Source organism: Megalops cyprinoides, chromosome 9, assembly GCF_013368585.1.
Source record: "Megalops cyprinoides isolate fMegCyp1 chromosome 9, fMegCyp1.pri, whole genome shotgun sequence".
Classification (NCBI taxonomy): domain Eukaryota; kingdom Metazoa; phylum Chordata; class Actinopteri; order Elopiformes; family Megalopidae; genus Megalops; species Megalops cyprinoides.
In genome coordinates, this window is record NC_050591.1 from 17,569,490 (window position 1) to 17,595,105 (window position 25,616).

General features: G+C 42.7%; 3 protein-coding genes across 3 annotated transcripts; 1 reads left to right on the forward strand and 2 right to left on the reverse strand.

The window, feature by feature from the left end:
• Positions 1 to 316: 316 nt before the first annotated feature.
• Positions 317 to 6,607, forward strand: med17 (mediator complex subunit 17). The gene is made up of 13 exons (XM_036537007.1): positions 317 to 375; positions 970 to 1,227; positions 1,461 to 1,624; positions 1,786 to 2,005; positions 2,121 to 2,257; positions 2,345 to 2,426; positions 2,720 to 2,872; positions 3,002 to 3,135; positions 3,411 to 3,595; positions 4,205 to 4,342; positions 4,825 to 4,942; positions 5,247 to 5,406; positions 5,788 to 6,607. The coding sequence occupies exons 2-13, from the start codon at positions 993 to 995 to the stop codon at positions 5,994 to 5,996; spliced, it is 1,935 nt and encodes a 644-aa protein (XP_036392900.1). The 5' UTR covers positions 317 to 375; positions 970 to 992; the 3' UTR covers positions 5,997 to 6,607.
• A 1,593-nt stretch (positions 6,608 to 8,200) lies between these two features.
• LOC118783586 (V-set and transmembrane domain-containing protein 5) lies at positions 8,201 to 13,023 on the reverse strand. The gene is made up of 4 exons (XM_036537525.1): positions 12,808 to 13,023; positions 9,786 to 10,112; positions 8,974 to 9,117; positions 8,201 to 8,826 (listed from the first exon to the last, which is right to left on the reverse strand). The coding sequence occupies exons 1-4, from the start codon at positions 12,884 to 12,886 to the stop codon at positions 8,774 to 8,776; spliced, it is 603 nt and encodes a 200-aa protein (XP_036393418.1). The 5' UTR covers positions 12,887 to 13,023; the 3' UTR covers positions 8,201 to 8,773.
• Positions 13,024 to 18,823: 5,800 nt separating this feature from the next.
• Positions 18,824 to 25,042, reverse strand: LOC118783497 (high affinity choline transporter 1-like). Its single transcript, XM_036537393.1, has 8 exons — positions 24,859 to 25,042; positions 24,160 to 24,273; positions 22,990 to 23,145; positions 22,486 to 22,634; positions 21,057 to 21,200; positions 20,633 to 20,786; positions 20,196 to 20,413; positions 18,824 to 19,496 (listed from the first exon to the last, which is right to left on the reverse strand). Exons 1-8 carry the CDS (start codon positions 25,040 to 25,042, stop codon positions 18,939 to 18,941), a joined length of 1,677 nt encoding a protein of 558 aa, XP_036393286.1. The 3' UTR covers positions 18,824 to 18,938.
• Between the last annotated feature and the right edge of the window lie 574 nt (positions 25,043 to 25,616).

Genomic DNA, 25,616 nt, shown 5'->3' on the forward strand with positions numbered 1-25,616 from the left:
TCACTCTATAAAAATTGAAATTCTTAAGTTGCTGCAAAATCTGAATTTGGTTTGCCTGGCGCATAGAAGATTTGTATCCCCTGAAAAGGGATCATCAAAAAAGGACATCAAAAAGTGCAATTAAGCACTCTGCTGCTTGAATTTGTTTTGTAGTACGAGGTATTGGGCGGTCATTTCAGGCCAAGAAAACCTCCAGTTCAGTAGGTGGCAGTAATGCACCTTTCATGTACTATTAAACAGATTGATTTCAGATATCAGAGAAGAAGAAATTAAGCAAATATCGCGACACATTCTGAATTTGTTTCAGGACGTCATTCCTTATGCGACATTGCGTCCTTTTTGTTGTACTGAATATTTCTTTACAACCTGAGCACTGTAAGTAACTATGTCGAAATCGAATAATTGTGCTATTCTACGTTTACTGTAACTGTGTAGCTAGCTATATATTTTTTTATCTTGACAGCTATTTTACAGCTGGCAATTTCTGCCACAATTCCGGAACAGGTTTCAGTGAACTGGACTGGCTAGCTTGTGTTACTGGTTAGTAAACATCGCTAGCTAGCAACGGTGGACAATATTTTAACCCTGGCCAGGGTCTAGTTACCTTCCTTCTTTTTCCGAATTTGCTAAACGATTCCTGCGCCCGTGGAACCAAAGTACATGCCGCATTACATAACCGTTTGCGATCTTGTAAGAAAATAATATAAGGGGATTGGAAAACAGGTTTGCTGCAAAGGTAGCTGCTAGTCAGCTAGCTAAACTCACATCTGTGCTAATGTCAAAAGAGACTTTTTGCTGGCAAAGCATAGCTAGATGAGAATACTGTCCTTTACTAACATTAACTAGCTTAATTCGCCTTTTCTGTAGTGCTACATTTTCGCATGTGAGAGGAATCGCAACACGAACTTTGCTTAGGTAATTTTCCTAACAGAAATTCATCTTGAGATCATTTTTTGTTGATCATTGCAGTTTGAGCCGTGACTAGTACCATCATGTCGGGAGGTCCAGCAGTGCGAGTGAGCATCGAGTCGTCCTGTGAAAAGCAGGTCCAGGAGGTTTCCTTGGATGGAATGGAAACGTACGTTCCGCCTCTTTCCATGTCCCAAAACCTGGCCAAGCTCGCCCAGCGCATCGACTTCGGCCAGGGGTCTGACTCGGAGGAGGAGGGGACAGAAGGAGAGCCGAGGGAGCAGGAATGGGGGAAACAGGAACCCGAAGAGGACGAAGGTTAGGATATATGTCTAACATGCTTTTTGTTATTTATTGCCATCGGCTGCCTGTTCCCTTTATATTGAAAATGTCTTGTAGTCTCAAGAACCTTTGACTATTTTTCTCAGCATTGGGTTTTAGTGTTGCATTTATGTTAAGATGTGGGTCGGGAGGCATGAACGGAAGGTTAAAATTCTGTAATTGCATGGTTTGCCGGCTAACGGACTCAAGAGCGTTGTTGTTACTTACAGCCACGGTAAAGTTCCAGCCGTCGCTATGGCCTTGGGACTCTGTGCGGAACAACCTACGCAGCGCGCTGACAGAGATGTGTGTGCTGTACGACGTGCTCAGCGTCGTCAAAGAGAAGAAATACATGGCCCTTGACCCAGTTTCACAGGATGCCACAGCTAGCAAGGTACACATGCTGGATAAATGTTGCTTTTACCAATCATTTTTTATTAAAACACCTCTTGTTTTACAGTGCAGAAAACATCAAGTGAACCGTTTTGTATTTCTGTTAAAGCATGTCATTGAGTCAACAGTGCTGACTAGTTTTTGATTTCCTGCCCTTTGCAGACCCCGCAGGTGTTTCAGCTCATCAGTAAGAGGAAGTCTCTGGCCACAGCAGCACAGGTCCTGCTAAAGGGAGCAGAGAAGTTGAGTAAATCGGTGGCAGAGAACCAGGAGAACCGCCGACAGAGAGACTTCAACTCCGAGCTTCTGCGCCTCCGGTCCCAGTGGAAGCTTAGGAAAGTGGGAGACAAGATCCTGGGTGACCTCAGCTACAGGAGTGCAGGTATGAAAGTGAACACTTGTCACCAGTGAAAGTGGGTGTTCAAACCAAATATGAACTAACAAATAAGGACAAGAGAGGGACAGGGTTCAATGAGACATATGTCCATGTTTTATAGGGTCCTTGTTTCCTCATCATGGCACTTTTGAAGTAATTAAGAACACAGACATCGACCTGGATAAGAAGATCCCAGAGGATTACTGCCCTCTGAATGTACAGATTCCCAGCGACCTTGAGGGATCAGCTTACATCAAGGTGATGGCAGCCTTTCCTCCTATTAGGAATGAGTGCTGATCTGATCTTGTGTGAATGTTGCATTAAAAGTTCATTTCTGCATCCCAGGTTTCAATCCAGAAACAAGCCCCTGATATTGGTGACCTTGGGACAGTGAATCTCTTCAGAAGACAACCCAAAGCTAAAGCAGGTCTGTATTAGTATTTTGTTTTATTCCATAAATACTGCTTTCATTTTGGAAAAAATAATGTTACCACTTTGGACAGGGTGTGTTTATTTGAAACTGTAATGAATGGTGTGTGATAATTATTGGATAGTGAGCCTTCGGAATCCACTTAAAGCGAAACTCTAGGTTGATGAAATTGCCAATACCTGTAAACAGTAAAGCGAAAATGTCTGTTTTGAAACATAGTATATGTTTTGCAATGCTGACCATTGCTTTGCCTGATGCAAATTTCACTTTAACCATCCCTGTCAACACAGGGACCCAAGCCTGGCATGTGAAGCTGGAAGCTGCCCAGAACGTCCTCCTCTGTAAAGAGATTTTCGCACAGCTGTCTCGTGAAGCGGTCCAGATCAAATCCCAGATCCCCCACATTGTGGTGAAGAACCAGATCATCTCTCAGCCGTTTCCAGGTGAGATGCAGAGCCAGACATTCTCTTAATCTGTCTGAACATTTGTAAACATTGCATTTTGGTGAATGTTCACATTTGTGTGTTGATTAGGGATTCAGTTTGATACTCCTCCCCCCTTTTGTTTTGAAGGCCTGCAGCTGTCCATCTCCTTGTGTCACTCTACCGCTGGGGACAAGAAGAATCAGAGAGCCTCTCCAGAAAAGCCCAAACCAGATGATCATCTGTATGTGCTTGAACACAATCTCCACCAGCTCATGAGAGAGGTACTGAAGAACACAGATCAGAGAAATTGCCGTCATTTCTTTGTGTAAAGAATTTCAGCATTGATATCGGCAGTGGACAGTAGTTGCCATGTAAATTAAGGGTCGGAGGCCGAGGTGGGAAGCTGATCGGAATCTGAATTCAGAGCAGGATCCCAAGTTTAGCTGTGCAGTGCCATTAAATTGGAAATGCATGTGGTGTGGTTAGCTCTTTGTGCTTGAATTCTATGTTCACCTGTGTTTGCATCATGTACAATGTTACCTGGCTCCCCCTGCAGTTCCACAAGCAGACTCTGAGCTCTGTGGTGATGCCCCACCCCGCCAGTGCTCCCTTCGGGCATAAGCGTCTGCGGCTGGCGGGACCCATGGCCTACGACAAGGCCGAGATCGCCGCCCTGCAGCAGGGCGAGGGACTTCTGGAGAAGATCATCAAGCAGGCCAAGCACATCTTCCTTCGGAGCAGGTCAGTCACGAGGCCTCAGCCTTGAATTATCACCTTTACTACGGCAGGTGCCCGTGACAAAAAGCTCTTCATTCATATTAATAGCTGAGAAAGCGGGTTTTACATTACATTATAGTTGCTTAACAGCTGCTCATATCCAAAGTGACTTACACAGGTTACAATTCCTACATGCTATCCATTTATACACCTGGGTATTTACTGAGGCAATTTGGGGTTAAGTACGTTGCCAAAGGGTTCTATGGCAGTGCTCCAGCAGGGAATTGGTCCAGCAACCTTTGGGTTATGAGTCCTGCTCCTTACCACTGCGCTACACTGCTGCCAATTTTGTTTTGTAACTTACTTTGGGCTACCAAGCCCTCATTCAGAGCTCAGAATGTAGAGAATGTGTAACCCCACCCCCGTCTCACTGAGGATTATAGCAAAATACATTTGCAAATCGCATTTGTTACTCATTCTGTTCATTACGTGAACATACACAGATGCTAAGCTGTAGATACCGTCTGTATTGTGTACACAAGAGTTCACAGGGTTCTTTTACAGGTCTTTTTAGGTCAGTTACAGTTCAGTGCAAACAACCACACAACCAGCATTGTTCCATGTGTTTCTCAGGACGGCGCGGACCATCGACAGCCTGGCCAGTCGCATCGAGGATCCTCAGATCCAAGCGCACTGGTCCAACATTAATGACGTGTACGAGTCCAGCGTCAAGGTGCTGATTACCTCTCAGGGTTACGAGCAGATCTGCAAGTAAGTATCACATGATGCAAGAGGTTGCAGAAAAAAGGAGTTAAGCTCATTGTTCTTATTCTAGTGACATTTTGTTCTGCAGTAGAAAATTGTTTTCCATGATCATTGGAAAGATTTGCTGTAGGTTTTTTTTCCCAGTAGCTTCCCAAGTTTACATCCATTAGTGGGTACAGCATGTGTTAATGGTGTGGTAATACACACCTTAGATCCTGATACTGTTAGCTTTTGTGGAGAAGCCTAAAAATGGAAAGGAGAATATATGAATATATGATTTATAATTTGTGTGGGCCTGAAAATGTGGGTAGCAAAGTGTTGATTTTGATGGTGCAATCCTGAATGAAATGCTATCGTTTTTAACAGGTCACACGCTGTTGTAATAAGGGATTTCTTCTCTTCATGTAACTGTATTACTGTGCAATGTGTGTAAAAGGGAAAGACATGAGCTATGAGATGATTGGTGACATTCTCCCTCTGCTGTTCAGGTCCATCCAGCTGCAGCTGAATATCGGCGTGGAGCAGATTCGGGTGGTGCACCGGGACGGGCGCGTCATCACCTTGTCCCACCAGGAGCAGGAGTTGCAAGACTTCCTTCTCTCACAGGTGAGTATAGACAGCGTAGGACCTTGCTTTGTCCCCCACGCCTAACCATCTCGCCTCCACACCTCAGTGGCTCGCCCACATCAGTTCCTCAGGTCCATTTTCCTGTCTCTCCCCTGCCTTACTCTCTCATCTAATCATACTGCTGTGCTTCCTCTCATTCTCACCTGTACTGCACTGTTTCATCCGTCCCTGACAACTCTGAATTGTATTGTAATGAGCAGTGGTCGCTGTATTCCCATCTAAAGCTTTTCATGTGAACAACAGCGCCCCCCACCTTACTGATTGTCCCATGCTGGTATTGCAGATGTCTCAGCACCAGGTCCATGCGGTGCAGCAGCTGGCCAAAGTGATGGGCTGGCATGTTTTGAGCTTCAGTAACCACGTGGGTCTGGGCTCCGTGGAGAGCATCGGGAATGCCTCTGCCATCACCGTCGCATCCCCCAATGGAGAGTACGCCATCTCCGGTACGGTCCTCATCATGAGTCACCTGCTGCCTTACCTTTAATGTCCCTTCCCCACTCCATGTGATCAGTCATGAGAATGTAAGAAAGGCTAAGCCAAATAAAGCAGGGCATAGCCAATCCTGGGCCTTCCTGGAGTGCTGGAGATTCATTGAGTTTTTTTGCCATGCAAATCAATATTAAGTGATTGGAGCATTCATTATCCTAACTTTGTGAAGGTGACTATTTGCCAAAATGTGATCTAGCTTCTGTTTTTGTGTTTAAAGAAATCTTTAAAACATGTAATGTAGTAGGTACTCCAGGGGCAGGTTTGGCCAGCAAGCAGGCTGTCAGCTAAGCACTGTGTGTGAGATTCTTCCTCATTTTCTGTGCGTGTGGCTGCAGTGCGGAACGGGCCTGAGAGCGGCTGCAAGGTCCTGGTCCAGTTCCCCCGGAACCAGTGCAAGGACCTGCCCAAGAGTGACGTGATCCAGGACAACAAGTGGAACCACCTGCGCGGGCCCTACAAAGAGGTGCACTGGAGCAAGATGGAGGGCCGCAACTTCGTCTACAAGATGGAGCTCCTCATGGCAGCCCTCACCCCCTGTCCCTAAACTCACCCCAGGGAGCTGGGGGTTGGAGCTGGAGGGGCTCTGCGGCACACAGCTTAGCCCGTAGACTCGTGCTGTGCATTTGGTCAGCTCCTTCGCTGTCCTGGTGTGGCAGAATGGCCTTTAGTCCATTGAGGTCCATCCAGTGCTCTGCTGTGAAAGGAACAGTGTGAGGAACAAATGCACACATGTACATACGTGCACACAGAGACAAACGCACCCACAAACAATAACACACACAGTTCAGACTCCACTGTACAGATGACTTAAACCCGGATTCCTGTTTGTGCCAGTTATCAGGTTCGGCTGGCTGTGTTACAAGTGCTTGTTTATTGTGTGACAGTTAAGTTGAAATGGTTTGAGCAGTAATAAGGGCAGCCGTCATAGAAGGTCAAGGTACTTTTTCTGTTACCTCTGTGGCTTATGGACTAGCTGGCTAATCACCACTGCCAAATGAATTTAAATATGACTGCTGGTAGATGGGAGAATCTACTCCTATCTCACTGAGTTTGGACATTTTCTTCTAAGGCTTTCAAAGACTGTTTCCTGATGTAATATAAACAAGGTTTCACATAACATACTGGAACAGTTCATGTTTTCTCAATGTAATCTTACAAAACACTGCATTTCTGTATGAATAAAGTATTGTAACTGGTGTAATATCACCTAGTCATAACTTTAAGGAAAGCATTTCTTATTTTTGTGCTATGAAAATAAATGTCAATGTAAATTTGCATTTAGTTGAATCGTTGATTTTTTTTCTCTGGTCTGTCAGGCTTTGTGGTGAAAAGAATTGCATGGGTCATATTTCTGTGTAAATATTTTGGGATTTGAATGCAATGTGCTGGACTGTAATAGTGAAATATGCACACAGCATGGGGTAAATTGACTTAACTTTGTCTTGTCAAAACGACAAAATGAGAATTTGTTTTTGTCTGTTAATAATCTTGTAGTATTTTGCAAATGATAGAATGAAAAATGTGCTTGGTCAAACCGGGTTGCCATTTTCTGCCACTGCTCCATGATCCAGAGTATGCTGTTCAGACGGTGAAAAACATGATAATGCAGTGCAATGCAGAATGGCTTGAAATGTGGACAGTAGTGCGGTATAGTGAAAAGGGACAGTGCTTTTAATCTAAGGGTTGCCAGTTTGTTTCCCTAGGGGGCACTACTGTTGCACCCTGGAGCAACGTATTTAATCCACACTGCCTCGGGAAGTATCCAGCTGTGTAAATTGATGATGTAAAAATTCTAAGATGGTTCTGGGTAAGAATATCTTCAGACAACTGGAATATACCCATAAGCCAGAGGTTTTCTTGTCTTTTCATGCTGTAGCCTTGAGCAGGAGAGCAAGCCTTTGTTTAGCACATTTCCTCGTTGTGCTGTCTGGTACCTCTGCAGGCAGCTGACTTTGTGAACGCAAACAGGAAGTCGCTACTTATCTCGGCTTAATTTGGCCGTTTGGAAAAAATTTCCAGTGAAATTACATCATTGGCTGAATGTAAATTTAGAAGCTCTTGCACTCTCATTTCTAATGCCAGAAATGCAAGTCTTGGGACTTGGAACTGTAGGCGTCAGCTCCCATCCATTTTTTTTTTTTGTTTTGTATTTTTAGAACACAAACTCCCACACCCTGAAAATTAGCAGAATGGCACAAAGTCGATATTGTTATTAGTTTGGTCATATTAATTATTATATAGCGTTCAGGCAAAACAAAGTCCACTCTGTAGAAAGGTGACTGCCAAGTTGGTTTCTAGTGAATGCCCCTCCAGAACAAACATACTTATGGACAAAGGCATATTGACATAAATCCCGTATGGTGTGAGCCCTCTGTGTCATTATTGCCAGTCCCGCTGTTTAAAAAATAGTTTGATTACCATGCTTTTACAGGGGATGCAGAGGAATGTAAGGAGAGGGTCATTAGCAGGGATTCCATTCCCCTTCCTCTGTTTCTGTCAGTACTGTTGTTTTTCATCAAGTTAAGGGCATGCACTGAAATCACATTCATCTGGTGACCATTTAGCAAATTGAAAGTGAGAGCCTTGCATGAAATCACAGGCCACTGCATCCTGTGTTCTTAAACTCACTCAGTGTACAAAAAAATCTTGTTTTCAGCTGTCTTTGTCTTCATAAAGTTAACAAATAAGGAACTTTAATTGTACATATGTGCTTCTTCATAAGAGTAAAGAGGTATTTATACACAGGTTGAACATCACAGTATTAACAAAAGAACGTAACACTGTACATAATGTAAAACAGCCATGAGAGCCTCTTTGAGCTTTTGAAACGGTTATGTTCAATTACGTTGTCTGCATTGCGCCTGCATAGATCCACTGATTGCTTAAATGTCAGGAGTGCTTATCCATCCAGCCCACAGCATTAGCCACACTGCACACTGTACAAACCAGTGGATCTGCACAGCTATGACACAGGTTCAGTAATGATCTCATCAGCTTCATGTGTTCTTCCATGGACTTGGCTACCTCTGCCAAATTGAGGTGCAAAGGAATGGATGTGTTGAATGAATACGTTGTGGATTGGGCAAGTCCAGTAAACGTGGTGTATTTGGAGTGCGTTGGACTGTCAATGCCATTTGTGGAAGAGTCTTCTTGGAAAGGATGTTTGATTTGGTGAGTCCAGTCAAAGCGTGTTATTGGGAATGCGGTCGGTGGAATGGGTTTTTAGCTCCTGAGGTTCTTGTCTGTTATAGATCCTTCATTCCCTGTAATCACTAACTAGTGTTTTCTTATGATCCAGTGTACAATTGCTTGGATTTGTCTTCAGGGTTGATCATCCGTAGATCGCAAAGACTGTAACTCTGTCTCTTCATTTTCTGCAAAAAGAGTACAAATATATTGAGATGATTAAGTTTCAGTTGAAATAATCCTACAGTTAAAATCAGTTAAAAGAAATCTTATATTATCTTTACCATTTGTATTCCCTAGAAACAGTACATGAACAATTTAACTTCAGTTCTTACCTGGTAGTTCACTCCTTTGCCGCCATTCCTTAACTCTCCAGTAAACCTTGTCAAGTAGCCACATGGAGACCATGAGGAACCCGGCCATGGCCCCCAAGACAGTGGCGAAGACAGCTAAATACTGCAAGTCCTCATAGAGGACCTCTAGTGAATGTGAAAGGAAAAAACAAATCATTGATGTTATGACAATTGAAACACAAAGCCTGTGAATGTATCCAGAATCCAGAATCAGAATAGACTTTATTGTCATTGCACGGTGGGGGTGCAACGAAATTGTGGGTGGTCTGCAACAGCAGCGCACTGAGGAACATTTATGTAAACACAGTACAAATAAAGTTATAAGTCCATGTGAAGGCACTTGTGACTTCAGTGTTAAGCTGAAGTCCAATGCCTATCAATTCCTGGCGACTGTAGGTTAAGTTTCCGTGACAAAACAAGACAAGCAACGAGTAAAAACACAAAAGAGTGCGCTGAAGTAGAGAGCTTTGAGCCGCTGCGTCCGTACGCGCCGCCATCTTAGCTAAAGCCAATGAACTGAAGTATCCAAAAAGTCTGGGTTAAAATAAATCATTTGGAAGTATCAATTTCAGTTTTGCTGTACTGAAAAATTGTGTACATATGATCTAGCATAAATATTTTCTGTTCATTTGACATCATCTGCTGTGTTATTAAAACATCTATCAGGCGGATACAGAGGCGCAAGGTGTCATGACCTGTAAATACATCAAGAGAGACAGCAATTGTGATATATAGTATAGATATAGATAGTACAGATAGATAGATATATGTTATATAGTAGCTGAGATACTCACCTTCGACCTTCAAGATGACGGCTGCGTCCTTGCTGCTTCCAGTTGGTTCAGACACTGTGACCACGTAGTAACCTGAGTCTGTCAGACGCAGGTCAAGCAATGTTATTGATCCATTGGTATGTGTCTGCAGTCTGTCCTGGTAATACTCGGAGACATTGGCAGAAAGTCCGGGCTGCCAGACCACAATGTTCCGCCTCTCCCTCGCTGACATGAACGCCCATTTGATTGTGGGTGTCCCATGGCATTCAAAGTCCACAGAGATGAGCACATCTTCCTGCACCGATCTGACAAGGCTGTATTCAGGAGTCGTTATTGTGATTGCTTGGGCTGCCAGACAGAAGAACAGTTGGAATTGTCATTGTCAGGTTGCTGGTACATAACAAGACTCTCCTACGTATTTAAAAGCAAATCATTCAACACTGTGCGCTGTCAACATATCACCGATTTAGAATATCATTCACTTAAACTATGTGCAAATACAGGCCCAAAACATCCAGTAAGTACATGAAATTAGGGGTTTGTATGATCCAGCCTCACCCCCCTCCCTTTGTCACAGTATATGTTCAGGGTGGATCCTGAAAGCTCAACACAGGTGCCTCAAGCCTGGGGCAACTGTGTACAGTGTTGTTGAAGAGATCATTGTATTCAGACCAGACCAAGATCATGGCTGCATTTGAAAGCTATCCCTTGAACCCCTCAGTTTGTCATGGAGTGATGAGTCCAGGGCCCTTCAAAAAACCAGGTGAAGGATCCACAAAATGCATCTACACTGGAATCCACTGCACATGGGCAGTCAAGGGAAATATTGCAGTACACAAAAATGTGTTTGTGGCAGCCACCAAATTGTCTACAACCAACTTTTGACTGTACATCATTCACTTCAACCTTGTACTGAAGGTGAAATTGTCACACATTATGAGAGGGCTACATCACAATAAAGGGGGCTGGGAGTGATGCACCTTTAAAACCAGGGAATTTCAAGTAATAATTTAGACTGCAATGACTGTCAGAGCACAATGGTGCTGCCTGTTAGGCATCAATGCTGCCCTATAATTCCCTATGTAAGACTTTCCATAACTCCAGGACATGCAAATGTGTTACAAATCACAATAATAATAATTGATTCATGATCATTCAAATCATGAATTGTTTCTATCAAGTTACCTGGCTATTGATATCCACTCACACTGCTTCTGTTTGCAGTGGTAGATGCTTGCAACACATTAAATAATCTCTAATGGCCTTGCTGCAGCTCAGTAAATTCTTTATCTCCCTCTTTTGTCCAGCTTTGTATTTTTGACTTGACAACCATGTCTTCTGCAAATCTTTCTTATTCCATAAGTTTGCTTTTTTAACCGTAGTTCTACAGAAAACACTAGCAGCTGTGTTTTGTTGATGCATGGAGTTCTTGAATGGTTATTTTTATTGTCTGTTGGTGGTCCTTGTAAAGCCTAACACTGAATAGGAATCTGAAAAATTCAGCACTTTGGGTTGTTATCCACTCGCAGCTTGAAAGGCCTTGAAAGAGCAATTGTGGTCACTTGTAGGACCTGACACACTACATGCTCGAAGGAACCCAAGGCAGGATTTCAGCTGCAGTACACCGGGCACTTGAGGACACCCTGGCTGTACTGCCATTAATTATTCATTTCTTTTTGTATCACAGAATATGAAGAATAAGAAGTGCGCAAATATATCCTCTCCAGAAATCCATCTCTATCTTTTCACTGTCAGTGAAGCTAATGAGGGCAGCAAGATCACCCAAATGTTCCCAGACAGACTCCTGACATAGAAGTGAGCCTCATAAATAAATCAAAGACATTTGCCAGTGCAATCAGTCTGTTTGTATACTTGCAAATGTGCCAAAACCAAACTGAACCTTAAGGAAATCATTCTGATTTTTTTCTGAAATATTATTGTCATAGAATGAAACAGAATGGCCACCATAAATTCCGTCTATATTCTAGCTGTAGGTCTTACTGTGCAAAGAATGAGGTTGGAATTTGCATGGCTGTGCTCAGTTGGTTGCATTCCTTGGCTGTGGTGGTGCCAAGCATTTCACTTCCCCTTTATGAAACAATACACACTGGCCTGTATGTACAGTAAGTATTTGACATCTGGTTCAGAATTAAAAAAAACACAGTCTGAAGTATGTTTGTATACAGTTTGTACCTGAAGAACAAATTCAGTTGCTTTTTTATGATATAAATGCATGGTTGTCTGAGTTCAGAGGTCCAAACACATCAATGTATTTTTCAAGGTTCAAATATATACACACATGTGTATTTTTCATTCATATGGCCTTGTGTCAAAAATAATTTTCCAAACTTTTACAATATCGGTTGACCATTGACACCCACTCAGGGACAGCTACATGCAGTCACTTTAAAAATAAGATAAATAAAAAGAACAACCTTTCTTCATCAATTTTTAAGTCATAATTTAATTTGATCACTCTAATAGAAGAATAAATGCATATGCAATCCTACACAGTTTTGCTAGATCTAAATGTTAAACCCTGTCAGTCTCAGCATCTGAGACAATCCCACTGTGGTGAAATGCTGAAAGAGAACTGGTTAGGCAAGCTGGAGTGTCCTGCTCTTTGACAAGCTGGAGTGACCTGCTCCTTGACTGTTTTCCTGACTACAGGTCGACATGTCTAGTTTTACCACCTGCAGAGCGAGCTTAACGTTTGACCTAAACCTGTGGGCCTCATGTTCCTGCCTGTGTTTCGGTTTCATCTCTGTGGTTCCCTGCCCCGCACACGTATTCAATTTAACCAGAACTGAGGACTTAATATCCATGGATGTCTAAAAATTGGAGGTCAGCTTCATTTCCTTCACCAAAGGTGCTTTAACCCACAAATGGCCACATCATCGTAAAAGCAGGAAATATGTAACAGCATAAGTGTATTTGTGGACTTTACCCACGCCAGGATAAACATTTGAGGCCTCGCAGGTTTGAGAAAGAAAAGATAACGCTGAGCTGTCGCTGGAGGCACTGCTTTTACACACTCACTCACCCAGGCAGCCCGAGCCCACGGAGAGCATAGCGCAGAGCAGAATGGTCAGGTGTGCGTTCCCGTCCCTCTGAGGCCACATTGGAATCCTGGGTCCATTTAACCAGCCGCGGGGAACGTCTACCAGGTCATCCCGTGCCTCTCTCCGGTCCCGTCGCCGCGTCCCGCGTCCCTCGCCGTTCTGCACTGCCTGGGCTGACTCCACGCATGCCTCTGCCAGAGCACGCACTCATCTGACAGGTTTTCCAGGCAATACCTGTGTAAACAGTCACACGGAATGAGAGAGAGAGACAGAGGAGGGAGACAGAGGGAGAGAAAGAGCGTGGGAGGGGCCCGCAAAGGGTGAACAACCTGAAATACACTTTCAGACACACCCAACAGTTGTCAGGCAGGAAGGGGCATGCGGATTGTTCTGTGCTCACCCTAATCTGGCTGTTATTTCCTGTTAGGAAACAACAGTGAAAATGTCAGCCACAGTGCTCTATATTGCTTGATGTTATTATTAAAGATGTGCATTTTGATGAATTTGGTATAATCTGTGGTTTCCTAGATCAAATGTTTGAGCTATGGAACCCCTTTTTTCCCAATGCACAATATGAAACTCAAAGTTCTTTCTGTGTAAATAATGACTCAATACGAAGATATGTGGATCCACTCGTATTTTTCAGGCAGGAAAATGAATCGAACAATGAATTCTCTTATTTTGTGGACAGTTCTTATGCGCCCCATGAATGTCAATGTTAAAGAAAAAAAGTCTTTTCTTCATTTTTTGATTATAAGAATTTATTCCACCATATTTTGATACAAACACATTCATGGTAAAATATTCATATAATCAAATGTTTGGTCTCATCCCATGAGTATACCTCAGATCTTCTTATGCATTTGCTCGTTTTGTATATTTTTGCTATTTTTGTCCCATTTTTTTGTGAGAAGATATGACAGTGTATCTAAGACATTTAACAATTCATCCTGTTGACCATTGTGTTTTCAGAGCAGATGGCCCACACAAGATGTGTCTCTTTGGTACATTTTGTAATGGAATGCTAGCTGTCAAATGTGTGGCATTTATAAAAACAGCAGTGTTTCATTTAAGATTCCTTATCTGTGGTAGTCTAAAACTCAGAATCTGCATTTAGTGATTAACAGATTTCTACTTCCATTTAAAAATGAATCAACACATTTGAGAATGTAATACAAATGATGATTGAATATATTAGGAATTATGTTGAATAGATGAGTAAGTGTGCATCCTGTTTTTCCAGTTTTTCAATGTTAAAGAGGCTATGACAGGGCCATACCACACTGGCTATTTGCTGACTTGTGTAAAAATATCCTATAGTTCGATTTGTAGGGTAATATATAATTACTTGCTCAGATAAAACACAGGCTGGGTCTAGCCATGTTTTCAGGAGACACTTGTCAAAAGCTTGGTGGTGAAATTCTAAGCCAAGACTGCCACATCACTGTAGTCATTGTTTCTCCAGTAGTTGTTTGGGGGTTCTTGCTGTATTTGAAGACCCTCTTTCCTCACATGAAAGAAAATAAAAAATGTCTGAAGTTCTGGAATTCAACGTGATGGCAACCTTGCACCAGTTCAACCAAGCAGGTCACACAAGTACGGTTCGAAGATAACAATCTTTATTATAATCCATTCAGTTGTAAAAGAACAGACTGTTGGCTAAGGCAGTGTGGGCTGATGTTTCTCTTTTCCCTACAGGCCACATTCTCTAGCTGCCTGGACCTCCCAAGCTACTCAAGCTCCCCACTCAGGTAAGTGTGCTGCATACAACACCTCAGGAAAGGACTTGTATTTGTACTTGATCCACCTCTCTCATGTCGCTTTGCCTGCTCCACCACTGACACCTGAGAGCTGTCAACAGATCAGCATTGTAGCATCTTCACTGCTCAAGATACAGCTCGTCACTTATGCACACCCTTGGTGGCAGGAATAAACGTTTTCCTCAACTGCAGGGGAAGGTTGCTCCTGTATTTTCCTCTCTGGTCCTGATGATCTGCTGTAGTTGAAAATGGAAGATGTACCAGTGCTGATGTCCACTGAAGAAGAGGAAAGAGGCAAGGTTCAGCACAAGCACGATGCTGACAAGGGACACCAGCATGATGACTCCTTACTGCGCCACTGCTGTGGTCAAACACCAGGACCAGAAAGTACTCCATTGACTTTGGCCAATGTGCAGTCTACCGGCATATAGCTATTGTCCACTGACAGCTGGAAGGCCCAGGACCGAAATTTGAAATCTAATCATTTTAAATGGTTTCAAATGTCAACAATTAGACTACAACCAGATGGGAAGCTAAAGCCTAATTTTTACTGTTTTTCCAAAACTTAGTTTGGAGCTCTTTATGATACATTAGTGAAAGAACAGGGTGTGTCTTAAAATAGTGAAGTTTCGACACTACCCAGTCACCAGACTCAGACTCACTAGATGGCCACAGAGAAACGGTATGCATTCCGTCTGGAATGCAAGAGATGTGACTAGGCCCGATGTTACTGTTTTCATAATGCCTCATAATCATCTGTTCTCATTAGTCTTTGCATTTTCCCACAGCCAAGGACCTGACATTGTAGTTGTAGGTATAGGTTATGGTAAAAGAAACACAAGCAAATTTCAGGCCAGAAAGAGGACAAAGACAGAAACAGTAGTCTGAAAGACTTGACCTCTGACATTTTTATAAGTGGCGGAACAGAGGTTACCTAAGAGATTATCTTATATCCTTTGGTCTGTTTATCATGTTGACACAAGGCCATAAAACACCAGTCTGTAATATCTGGCCTCATCACACTGCTTTGGAACAAGTGTGTTATTAGAGGAAATGGTGGCATGGTTTCAAGTCCTTTCATTTCATTCTCTCACCTAGGGCAGCCAGAACACATGCCACAGAGGGAGTGAACAGCACACTCATCAGAGTGTCACTTGAAACAGGTCCATAATGGTCTCATAATTCTTTCCTTTGATGGGTCTGATGAAAATGAGTCCACCTGTTTGAAAAGTGTTAGGCAAATAAAAGTAAAAGGCTAATCAATCCATTAAATTCTAACTAATGTGCCATTTATGTCTTTAAACGGCAGTGTTTGACAAGATGAAGTGTCCATGAAATTCAACCATTACATTATTATTTTATCAGCTCAGTTGTTAACCAATCTTAATTGTTACACCTTTTTATGTCACATAATAATTAGATGGTACGTGCTGCAATGACAAAATGAGTGTCTTTATGCACAAACTATTCCATTAATAGGACTCTTGAATATTGTTTTGATGGTCTGGTTCATTTAAAGTTTCTCTTCAAATAGACCATGATGATGAAAAGTGTATCACTATTTTATGCGTTTAGACGTAAACCTGCTTAATCCATACCAGACCAGGGAGTTCTTTCTCGGGGTGAGGGTGAGACAGTAGCTAATGGGGCTGATGATCCAGGCCCTTTTTGGGCATGTAACTGACCTCTGCGCTGCACAAGTTGCAGCCCTCTCCCACTAATGTAGCTGCATATATATGGTATAATCAGTCCCCCCTGCTTGTTTCACCAGTCCTGCTCCTCATATGAATGTAGTGGATGGGGAAAAAGAGTTTGGATTCCAAACTGGGGTGCAAATATATCTACTCAAGAAAGACGTGTATATAATTTAACCTGTTACAATCAACATCCAGCTGTACGCACAACATACATTTTTAAGAGAGTTGTTAAAATATAGAATATAAAGGTTTTAAGTGCACTGGTGTTGAACTAAAAAGAAATGTTTTTGTGGAATAGGTAAGCAAAATAAAGTATGTTAATAGAACAGACAATAGAAGACAAACACGAAGGAAAGATAGTCACACACTTTCATGTTTTTCCCTGTGCATTTCGTCTTCTCTCTCTTGGACTTCTTGGAAGCCCAGATTCCTGTGACCATAATGATGAGGTAAAGCACCACCACCGACAGTAGGCCAGGGAGATTCACAACCAGTTTCACTCCAGATGATGCTCCAGTCACAAGTACAGTGGGTTGTACTCTAAGCTTTTTTTGTTCAGTCATTGTCTCTAGTTACTCTTTTCTCAGACCGACAGATTTAACATCTGTCAGGCTTGTTGGTTGCGCACTCTTTGCAATCTGTGTTAGAATAGGAATCATAATACTGTCTAAAAAGCGGGTAGAATATGTTAAAAGTATAACATTTTGTGCATAATTCTACTATTCTTGTGGTCTTGCTGACTGTATCATCCTGACAGAGGAATGATGTCATAAATGACAAAGTATGACCCTGCATTTACACAGTAAAGCTACCTTATCCATTATCTACCTTATCCTTATCCTTTATCCATCACTGTATTTTTGGGCATCTGATTTTCTTTGTTATATTTTATGGTACTCTGGGCTCTCAGCACAAAGTTTGTCATCAGTCCAATCCCATTATAGATTCACTGTGACTGTCTCTGAATTGTGTTTTCAGTTATATCCCATCTAAAATATTCCTTTTATTTACCAGATGAATTAAACTACATCAGTTATTCTGTTCTCATACACAAAAAACTATGGTTCATACAATGCTCAGTTGTCATACACAGCTGAGACTCAAATACATTTAAGCTCTAACCTTTCGTCTAATCCAAGTGTAAATTGGATTGTCATAGTGAGGTATTGGAAACCTTTACACGTGGATGAAGGCTCCTCAGATCTTCTTTCCTTTGCAGCTTTGTTTCATAAGATTAGATCAGACTTTGCAAAAGCTCACAAAACACCCTACACAAAATAAGTGAAGTCGAGAATAAATCATATGTTAAAGTAATTTACTGGAGATCTCTGCCTGGAAAGGATTTTATAGCTAAAAGTTTCACACAAGCCTATAAATCTCTTCCATCTTAAGATGGTCTTCCCTGATCAGACCTGGCTAGTTCATGGATGTCATTTCACAGAGTGAACTCTCATTCCCGGGTGTTTGCAATACTCTTTTCCTTGGGTTGAAAGTGGGCCCATTGATAGAGTTGACTTTAAGTGTACAACCCAATGCTTTCATGTGAAGACACAGAGTATGCATTCACAGTTCCTTTGTCTTTGACTGTGAAAAACAATTCTCATCTGGGCCGTCAGGTCACAAATGCAATCTCAATGCCTGGTTGTGATTGCATTGTGAGCAGACTGGTTGTGGAGTGATTGCTTATGTTTTCCTAGGGTGGCTATATAGACACAATATCTCGCACAAAGTGGATGTTCTGTTCAAACCCCAACTCAAACCCCCATTACCAAAAGGTAAGTCATGAATTATGCTAAAGCACTGTCACTGAATTACAGTGAAAAACAGCAAAATCATTTCAGGCATACAAAATGGCTGTTGCTGGTTAGGTTCAAGGTGGTTATTGCCAACACATATATTGCATAAATCATATTATTTAGGCATGGATAGAGACATGAATGAAGACAGGAAAAAATCAACATTCCAAAGTGTAAAGCGTACCCCGTCAGCACATGAGAGTGCTCAATGAATGAGACTTAAGATGTCTGTAACTACATGTTGGAAAAAAGTACTATGAGTCAGAACATATTTCAATGCCTTCATTCTTCATTGCTCACTGAGTTCCACAAGGCAAGAACACTGTTGTTTAGCATTCCTTCACACAGCCATGCACCATTGTTTAGGAGGTGAGTGAAGAATGTTGCTTAGCTAGTGTTCTGACTGAGAATAATTCTAATGGAATCAAAAAAGTTTTCTTTTCTTCTTTTTCTATGGTCCCTGAAGCAGGCTAGTTGTAGCTTTGAAAAGCTGTCCCATGCTATTTCAATTGTCATCAAGAGAATTTCATTGAATTTCTTGGCCGCAATTGCCCAAAATTCTTTATTACTAATTTGTATGTTAGATATTAACAAGAAAAAAGAACATAAGTAGGAAAAAATGTGTCAAACAAGGAAACGCAGAATCAATATACAGAGGTACTGTATGAGTACAGTGTGATACAGAATTTATATGGCCATATATAAGTAACTAGGTGTGTGTGTGTGTGTGTGTGTGTGTGTGTGTGTGTGTGTGTGTGCGTGCATGTGTGAGTGCGTGTTTTGTTTAGCAATGATAATTGTGAAGCAATGGATTAGGTGTGGCGCCAGGAGTCTCTGTCTGTCTGGGTGGTACGCTATGCTATGACACGTGTACATTCTCTTTGCTGGTGCTGGGGGATGCAGAGGGGGCAGTGTTCATGTTGCTCTCCTCAGTCAGCTCTTTCAGTGTCACGTCCCTCAGAGTGATGGCCTCCTGCTTCTGGATGCGGAAGACGTCCCAGCGCTTGGGCAGCAGTCCCCTTTTGAAGAGGAAGGAGGAGAGGCACGACACGAGCAGGATGACGACGAGGGAGACGAGCATGGTGACGGTCCGGAAGGGGAAGGCCTGTACGTAGACGCCCTCCTCTACCCGGCAGCCGGGGAGGTGGACGACCGGGGGGATGCCCAGCAGGGGTTCGCCCGCCAGGGCACGAAGCAGCAGCCCTACCCCGAAGCCCGCCATGGCCCCGTACCCGTTCGAGCTGCCTGACAGGAAGAAGACGCAGAGCAGCTGTGCGAAGACCACGGAGTACATCATGTCCCCGCTGAGGATCCAGAAAACGTACACCGAGGAGGTGCTCATGGCCAGGCCCATCCCTGTGCAGCCAAACAGCAGGATGGACACCTTGACCACACACAGGATCTCCCTTTCAGACGCCTGCAGGACAGACACATACCCAGCTGAATGGGTGAATATCCTTCACTCATATCACATGCAGGAGGTTTAATAGTACTTTGTTTTTACGTTGGTGGATTTAATAAACTCAAATATAAAGGGAGGAAAAAACCTTGTGCACCACATGTAAGAGGTACTGACAGCAGCAAATAATCAATCAAAAATGTTTAAAAAGCCAAACTGAATTGAATGCCTTTGCACACTGTCTCTACAGAAAAGAGGACAGACATTGTAGAATCAGTACATCTTCATTTTATTTAAAAAAAGAAATGTGAACAACGCATTTTGCCTTTGGCTTTGTAAAGAAAATATTATAAAGGATTGTCTCAACTGCAACTATGCGCATCATCTGTATGCTTAAATGCCCTTGTGGCATAGTCTATGTTGGGCAAAGCGTAACCTAAAATTACGCATAATAGAGTCAGCTTTCAACTCGGTTGGATTTTTAAAATTTTGGTTTAAATACTTAAATGTATTACATAGTACTTATCTTTCCTGGTCATTAATGATAGATTAATGACATCAGAAGTCCCTTATGTATATGTTTGTGCCATGCTAATGTGTAGCTATACCAGCAGAGCAGAGTAGCCATCCCATTATTCTCTGGTTAAGACTTTTGTTGTCTGCTAATAATTTCTCCTGAATCTAACAATGTATTCTGACTTAACAGTCACAGCTCACTTTTTTCCTGAAGATGTTTTTGTAGATGTTGCGTGCAAAGAGTGAGGCGGAGGACAGCAGGGCGGAGTCAATGGAGGACATCACAGCAGCGGCGATGGCCCCAATCCCCGCAACAGAGATGTAGACAGGGCAGAGGTACTGCAGGCTGATGGGCAGGATCATGCCAGCTTTGTCCTGCTCATAGGGTGTGGGCAGACCAAAGCTGGTCTGGTTCCAATCTAAGAAAGAAAGACAGTGAGGTGGAGAGAGAGAGACAGACAAACAGACAGAGACAGCGAGAAAGTGATTGTTGTGTGCAGAAATATTGCATATGCTAGAGACACACGACCAATCTGAACATCACCTCGCAAAATACTGTCTACACACTTGCATATACAATGGTTTGAAAACCAAAAATGAAGCTTGTAGGCTCCATTCAAGAATTAACATGCTGTTACCTGTGGAGGCAGCCACAGCACCTATGACAAGTGGAGGGATGGCCAGAATGAAGCAGACGACCGCGCTGGCATAGCAGGTGATCTGGGCCTGCATATCGGTGGCTGTTGCTAGGATCCTCTGGTAGAAGGCCTGATAGCATGTTCCACTCAGGGTCTTAAAGAGAAGAGACATCTGGAATGGAACCTGGGACTGTGGACGGCCTGGACTTGATTTCAGCTGGGGTACATACTGCAGACGTGTGTGCAGATCTTCTATTTCCAATGACACCGGCCACCTCCACAGGGAACTACAACACGTCTATTTCTGAGAGCTAAGCTCTTTGCAAGTCATATGTTTATGGAAAAGCATTCAGGAATTCAGTATACACTGTGTTTACTTATATGTTGGGGGAAAAAAAACATTGAAATGTGTTGCTGACATTACCACAAGCAGGAGATCATCCAGCCACCTGCCCACATCCTGCAGGTCCAGCCTGCCCAGCCAGGGGGCCTGATAGAGCTCATTCACTGCTGTGTAGGTTATGTCTGCTGAGGCAGGACTCTTAAGTATGAAGGGCACACACAACCACTGCAATTCAAGAGAAATGGAGACATCTCACAAAGAGGAACACTACACTGAAAGAGAAATTTACACAGCTAACCTTGACAGAAAAATGTTGATTTAAGAGAAATGGTGACATCATATCATTAGGGTTAGACCAATAGCTGAAATCAGACATCATGATTTTTGAAGATATCAGTAGTGTGGTTTTGTGATATAATAAGTGCTCATTTATCATATTAAACAGTGATTTGCAAAGTACTAGTAGGGAGATGAAGTTAAGCTAATGGTAAAAAGAATGTTTTTATTGCTGCTGTATTTGCCTGCACAAACTGAAAGAATTGAGAACGGAACAAATTCTCTAATACTGCATTCAACAGCTGAGACAGAAATCAAACTACTACACATGATACGTAGCCAGTTAGTTACACAGTTAATTCAATAACTAACTTGTTAATGACTATAATGTTGGTAGAACGCCATGTCCTCCACTGGTTTTGTCCCTGACTACTGTGGGTAATAAAACACAATTTATTTGATGCACACCTATATGAGGTACTAACAAACCACTGCACAACATGTGGACGGCATTTTTAATGCTGTTTCCCCTTTATGCAAACATATATATATATATATATATATATATTATCTCCAATTGTAAATAAGGCTTGTTTTACTGTCACAACATGTGCACTCATGCAGGAGCTCTGAATCAAGATAAACACCATCTTCCTGTATACCTGCATCTAGCCAACAGCTATGTTTCACACTACCAATAGCACAGTGCACCACAATGAAGCTGGCAGTCATTGGAGGTATAGCGAAAGGGCAAGAGCAGCCACCCCACCTGGCCTCGAACCCAGGTCTACGGGGTACCCAACTGCAGCTTTGACCACAACGCCAAATACCCAGGCTCGTTGGTATGGCAGTCAGAGCGCATATTCAGCTGTAGTGACAGCACCCTGTCACACTGTCTTCCCCTTCGGGAAGCGCGCCCATGCACTTCACGCACTGAAGCGTCCCTCACGCATTCCCCTGCCATACTTCTCCCATACCAAGGTGCCCCACTCACCAGGGCTTCACCCACCTCTGGGTCAACCTAACCTGGGGGTCCCTCATACAGCTCACACACTGGGCACGCCTCCAATGACCTTGCAGCCAGCCATCCCACTCTTACACCATTTGTAGCGAAGGGCAAGAGCAGTCACCCCACCCAGCCTCGAACCCGGGTCTACAGGGTACCCAACTGCAGCTTTGGCGGCGATGCCAAAGAGCCTGGCTCTTTGGCATCGTGGTTAAGTTGCCCTCTCACCAAACTCAAAAGCATGAAGATAAGCTGGATCACATCTGTGTATGCCACCGAGTACAGGCCCCCCAGCAGGGTGTACAGTATTGCCACAGCAGCAGAGATGACCACAGCGAGATGTGATGGGATGTCCAGAATCACACTCATTGTCCCCCCTGGAATGCAGTGTAAGAGACATCATTAAACTTTATGTGAAAGTCTTCCAGCTGCCTCACCATTATCATCATCTCAAATTATGATACAACACTCTGCTCCTGCAAATCCATTGCTATGTTTCTCATGTTCTAAAATTTCTATTTTCTGTGAATGACCGGGCATAACAGTTGACTAACCTTACATTGAGATTAAGGTAGAAGAAACTGACCAAATATTCTAAGGTCTGTCTATGAAGGTAAGTTGTCACAAGGCCATACAGCATTACTTTGTAATATCATGCATCATGCATCACGCTGCTTCAGGGTGTGGAATCCCAGGAAACTGTAAGCATGGATTCAGAGTCCATTCTCTCACCTAGGGCAGCCAGAACACATGCCACCCAGAATATGTCTGCCAGAACAGAGGGAATGAAGAGAACGCTCGTCAGAGTGTCCCCATATTTCTCTTGAAATGGGTCCATAATGGTCACGCGATTCTTCCCTCTCATGGGTTTGACGAAGAAAAGGCCACCTGTATGAAGAGTGCAAGGCAATAAAAGGCTAATTGACTTTTTAATCCAGTCAGAAATGACAATCTGACGAGACAAAGCGTCACAACTAATATAATAATAACATAAACGTTGTATTGACCCAGAGCTCTTTGGAAAGCAGGACTACCAAAAGGCCTCTTCTGCAAGACTACAAGGCCCCTAAAAAAGCTGGGGAGAGCATACAGTAACACTGGCCGCCTGAGCTGGGGGGGTGACTCTTTATACTGGAAAGGGAAAGCATTTCCTTGGATACACTTGCCTGTCTGCAGCCTTGGAAAGCAGGAGCAGACCACTTGTTTGCTGTGCTGCTCACAGAGCAATTTAATAATGCTGTTTGCCTGGATATGTTACATTTTGGTTGTAATTAAAAGACAGTTTTTGTTTCTTTCCTGTTTGCTCCGTATCCATGAGAACACGCCTATTTATGGCTGTAGGTGTGGTCAGCCTCCCCCACGCCATCTCCCCCAGAGCAACATACAAGGGCACCGGAGGACGATGCTTTAAATCCATATCACAGGAGCAACGAGACCAAGAACAATACAAATACAAGTCAAACAATGATCTATAAGAGCGACTCTACTCTTCCCCCTTATACATACCTCGGTGCCAATGTATTGTTTAATGATTACTGAGATTGGGTGCATGTTTAATCAGACAGTATAAAGGTTATTATAATGAGACATGTGAAACCTCAACCATTAACATTCTACGACACAGATCTGATTCCCCGTGCTTAGCGTGTTTCTTGGAAAATCAGACTACCTTACTGAAAACAGTGAAAACAGTGGTTAGATTACATTATGCTTACCAAGCACAAACGATTACATAGAGTGACTTACATCACTTGCATTTTTGTACATCCAGGTTCATTTTGCTATGTTGTACAGTGGCTAAATGCTATTGTGCCTCATGCTGTTGTAACTGCTGACCAGATTCTCCTGCACATGTTTATATGGGACCCTCTTCTACTGACTGAAAAGTCAGTTCGCTCTTACCTATCACAAGGTTGAGAGAGTAGCCGATGGGGCCAATAGCCCAGGCCAGGCCTTTGTTGGGCATGTATACGACCTCTGCATTTCCCAAGATGAAACCCCCTCCCACCCATGTAGCTACAGAGAGAAGAGGGCGAATTATTTTTTCCAAAACAAACACAAAATCACAAATCTATAAAAAAAATCCCTGAGATCACCCCTGTTCATTCCATTGTTCATTACAATTCATTAATGCAAGCCTTTGAATCAGTACACATAGAAATGATCAATAACAATCAACAAAATTACATTTATAGTATTCTATGAAGTATGATTACAGATGAGATTTCATTACTTATCAAGGAGAAATAAACTGCTTTTCTATTTCATTGGACATAGCCATGTGACCTGGACCTGACCAGGCCATCATGTAAGTATGCACACACACACACGCACGCACACACACACGCACACACACACACACACACACAGATACCCTCTCTGCAGCTGTCCCTATCCATCATACCAAGATTATATTAAACAAATATATAACTTGAATTTACATTCATGGTGTAATGTAATATTTTAAACTGAACACATCATTCACTACACACAACATGAAATCTTGAATTTCTACAAAATAGGATTGTCAATGAGAAGTTTCTGATGATCGCATAATTTTTTTTTTAATAGAGGCTGTCAAGTGGGTGGCAGGAGGCTCACCAGTGGTGGTGAAGATGCTGACCCAGATGTTGAGGTTCCGTCCCCCCACCATGGCAATCTCGCTTTCTTTCCCTGTGCACTTCCTTTCCTCTCTCTTGGACTTCTTGGAGGCCCAGATTCCCGTCACCAGAATGATGAGGTAAAACACCACCACTGATAGCAGACCAGGGAGATTCACAGCCATTTTTGCTCCAGACAGTGCTGCAGACACAAGTATATTAGGTTGAACTGGAAGGCTTTTTTTTCTCTTCACCCGATGCTGTTGTATCCTTATGCATTGATCGCAGCGTCTGCAGGCCTTTAATACATATATATATATGTTTGATTGTTATTGTGAGAACAACCAATCTAGTGATTTAGTAAGAACAAACTAATTTTTTACCCAATCAGGATGACAAACACTGATGACAAGATGCAGCAGGTTTTTAAGCATAAAATCACAAATGAGTAGAACTTGAACTAGAATTAGAACTAGAAGACTATCTTACCTGATCTTTAGCTCGTGTCCAATCAAAGAGAAGATTGCATCAATAAAATAACATTACTGACACGGTGCGTAACAGACAAACCTGAGTCTGAGTCGTGTGGGATTTCAGATTTTCATGAAATACACAGATGCTAACATATGAAAGAATTTAACCGTATGAATATTCTGAAATGTGTCCCAGAGATCACCAAACTGCATTTTCTTGCCAAAAGTGAGGGCATTCTCCAAAAGATGCAATAATTTGAAGAAATAGCACCATTTTGTTCAGAGA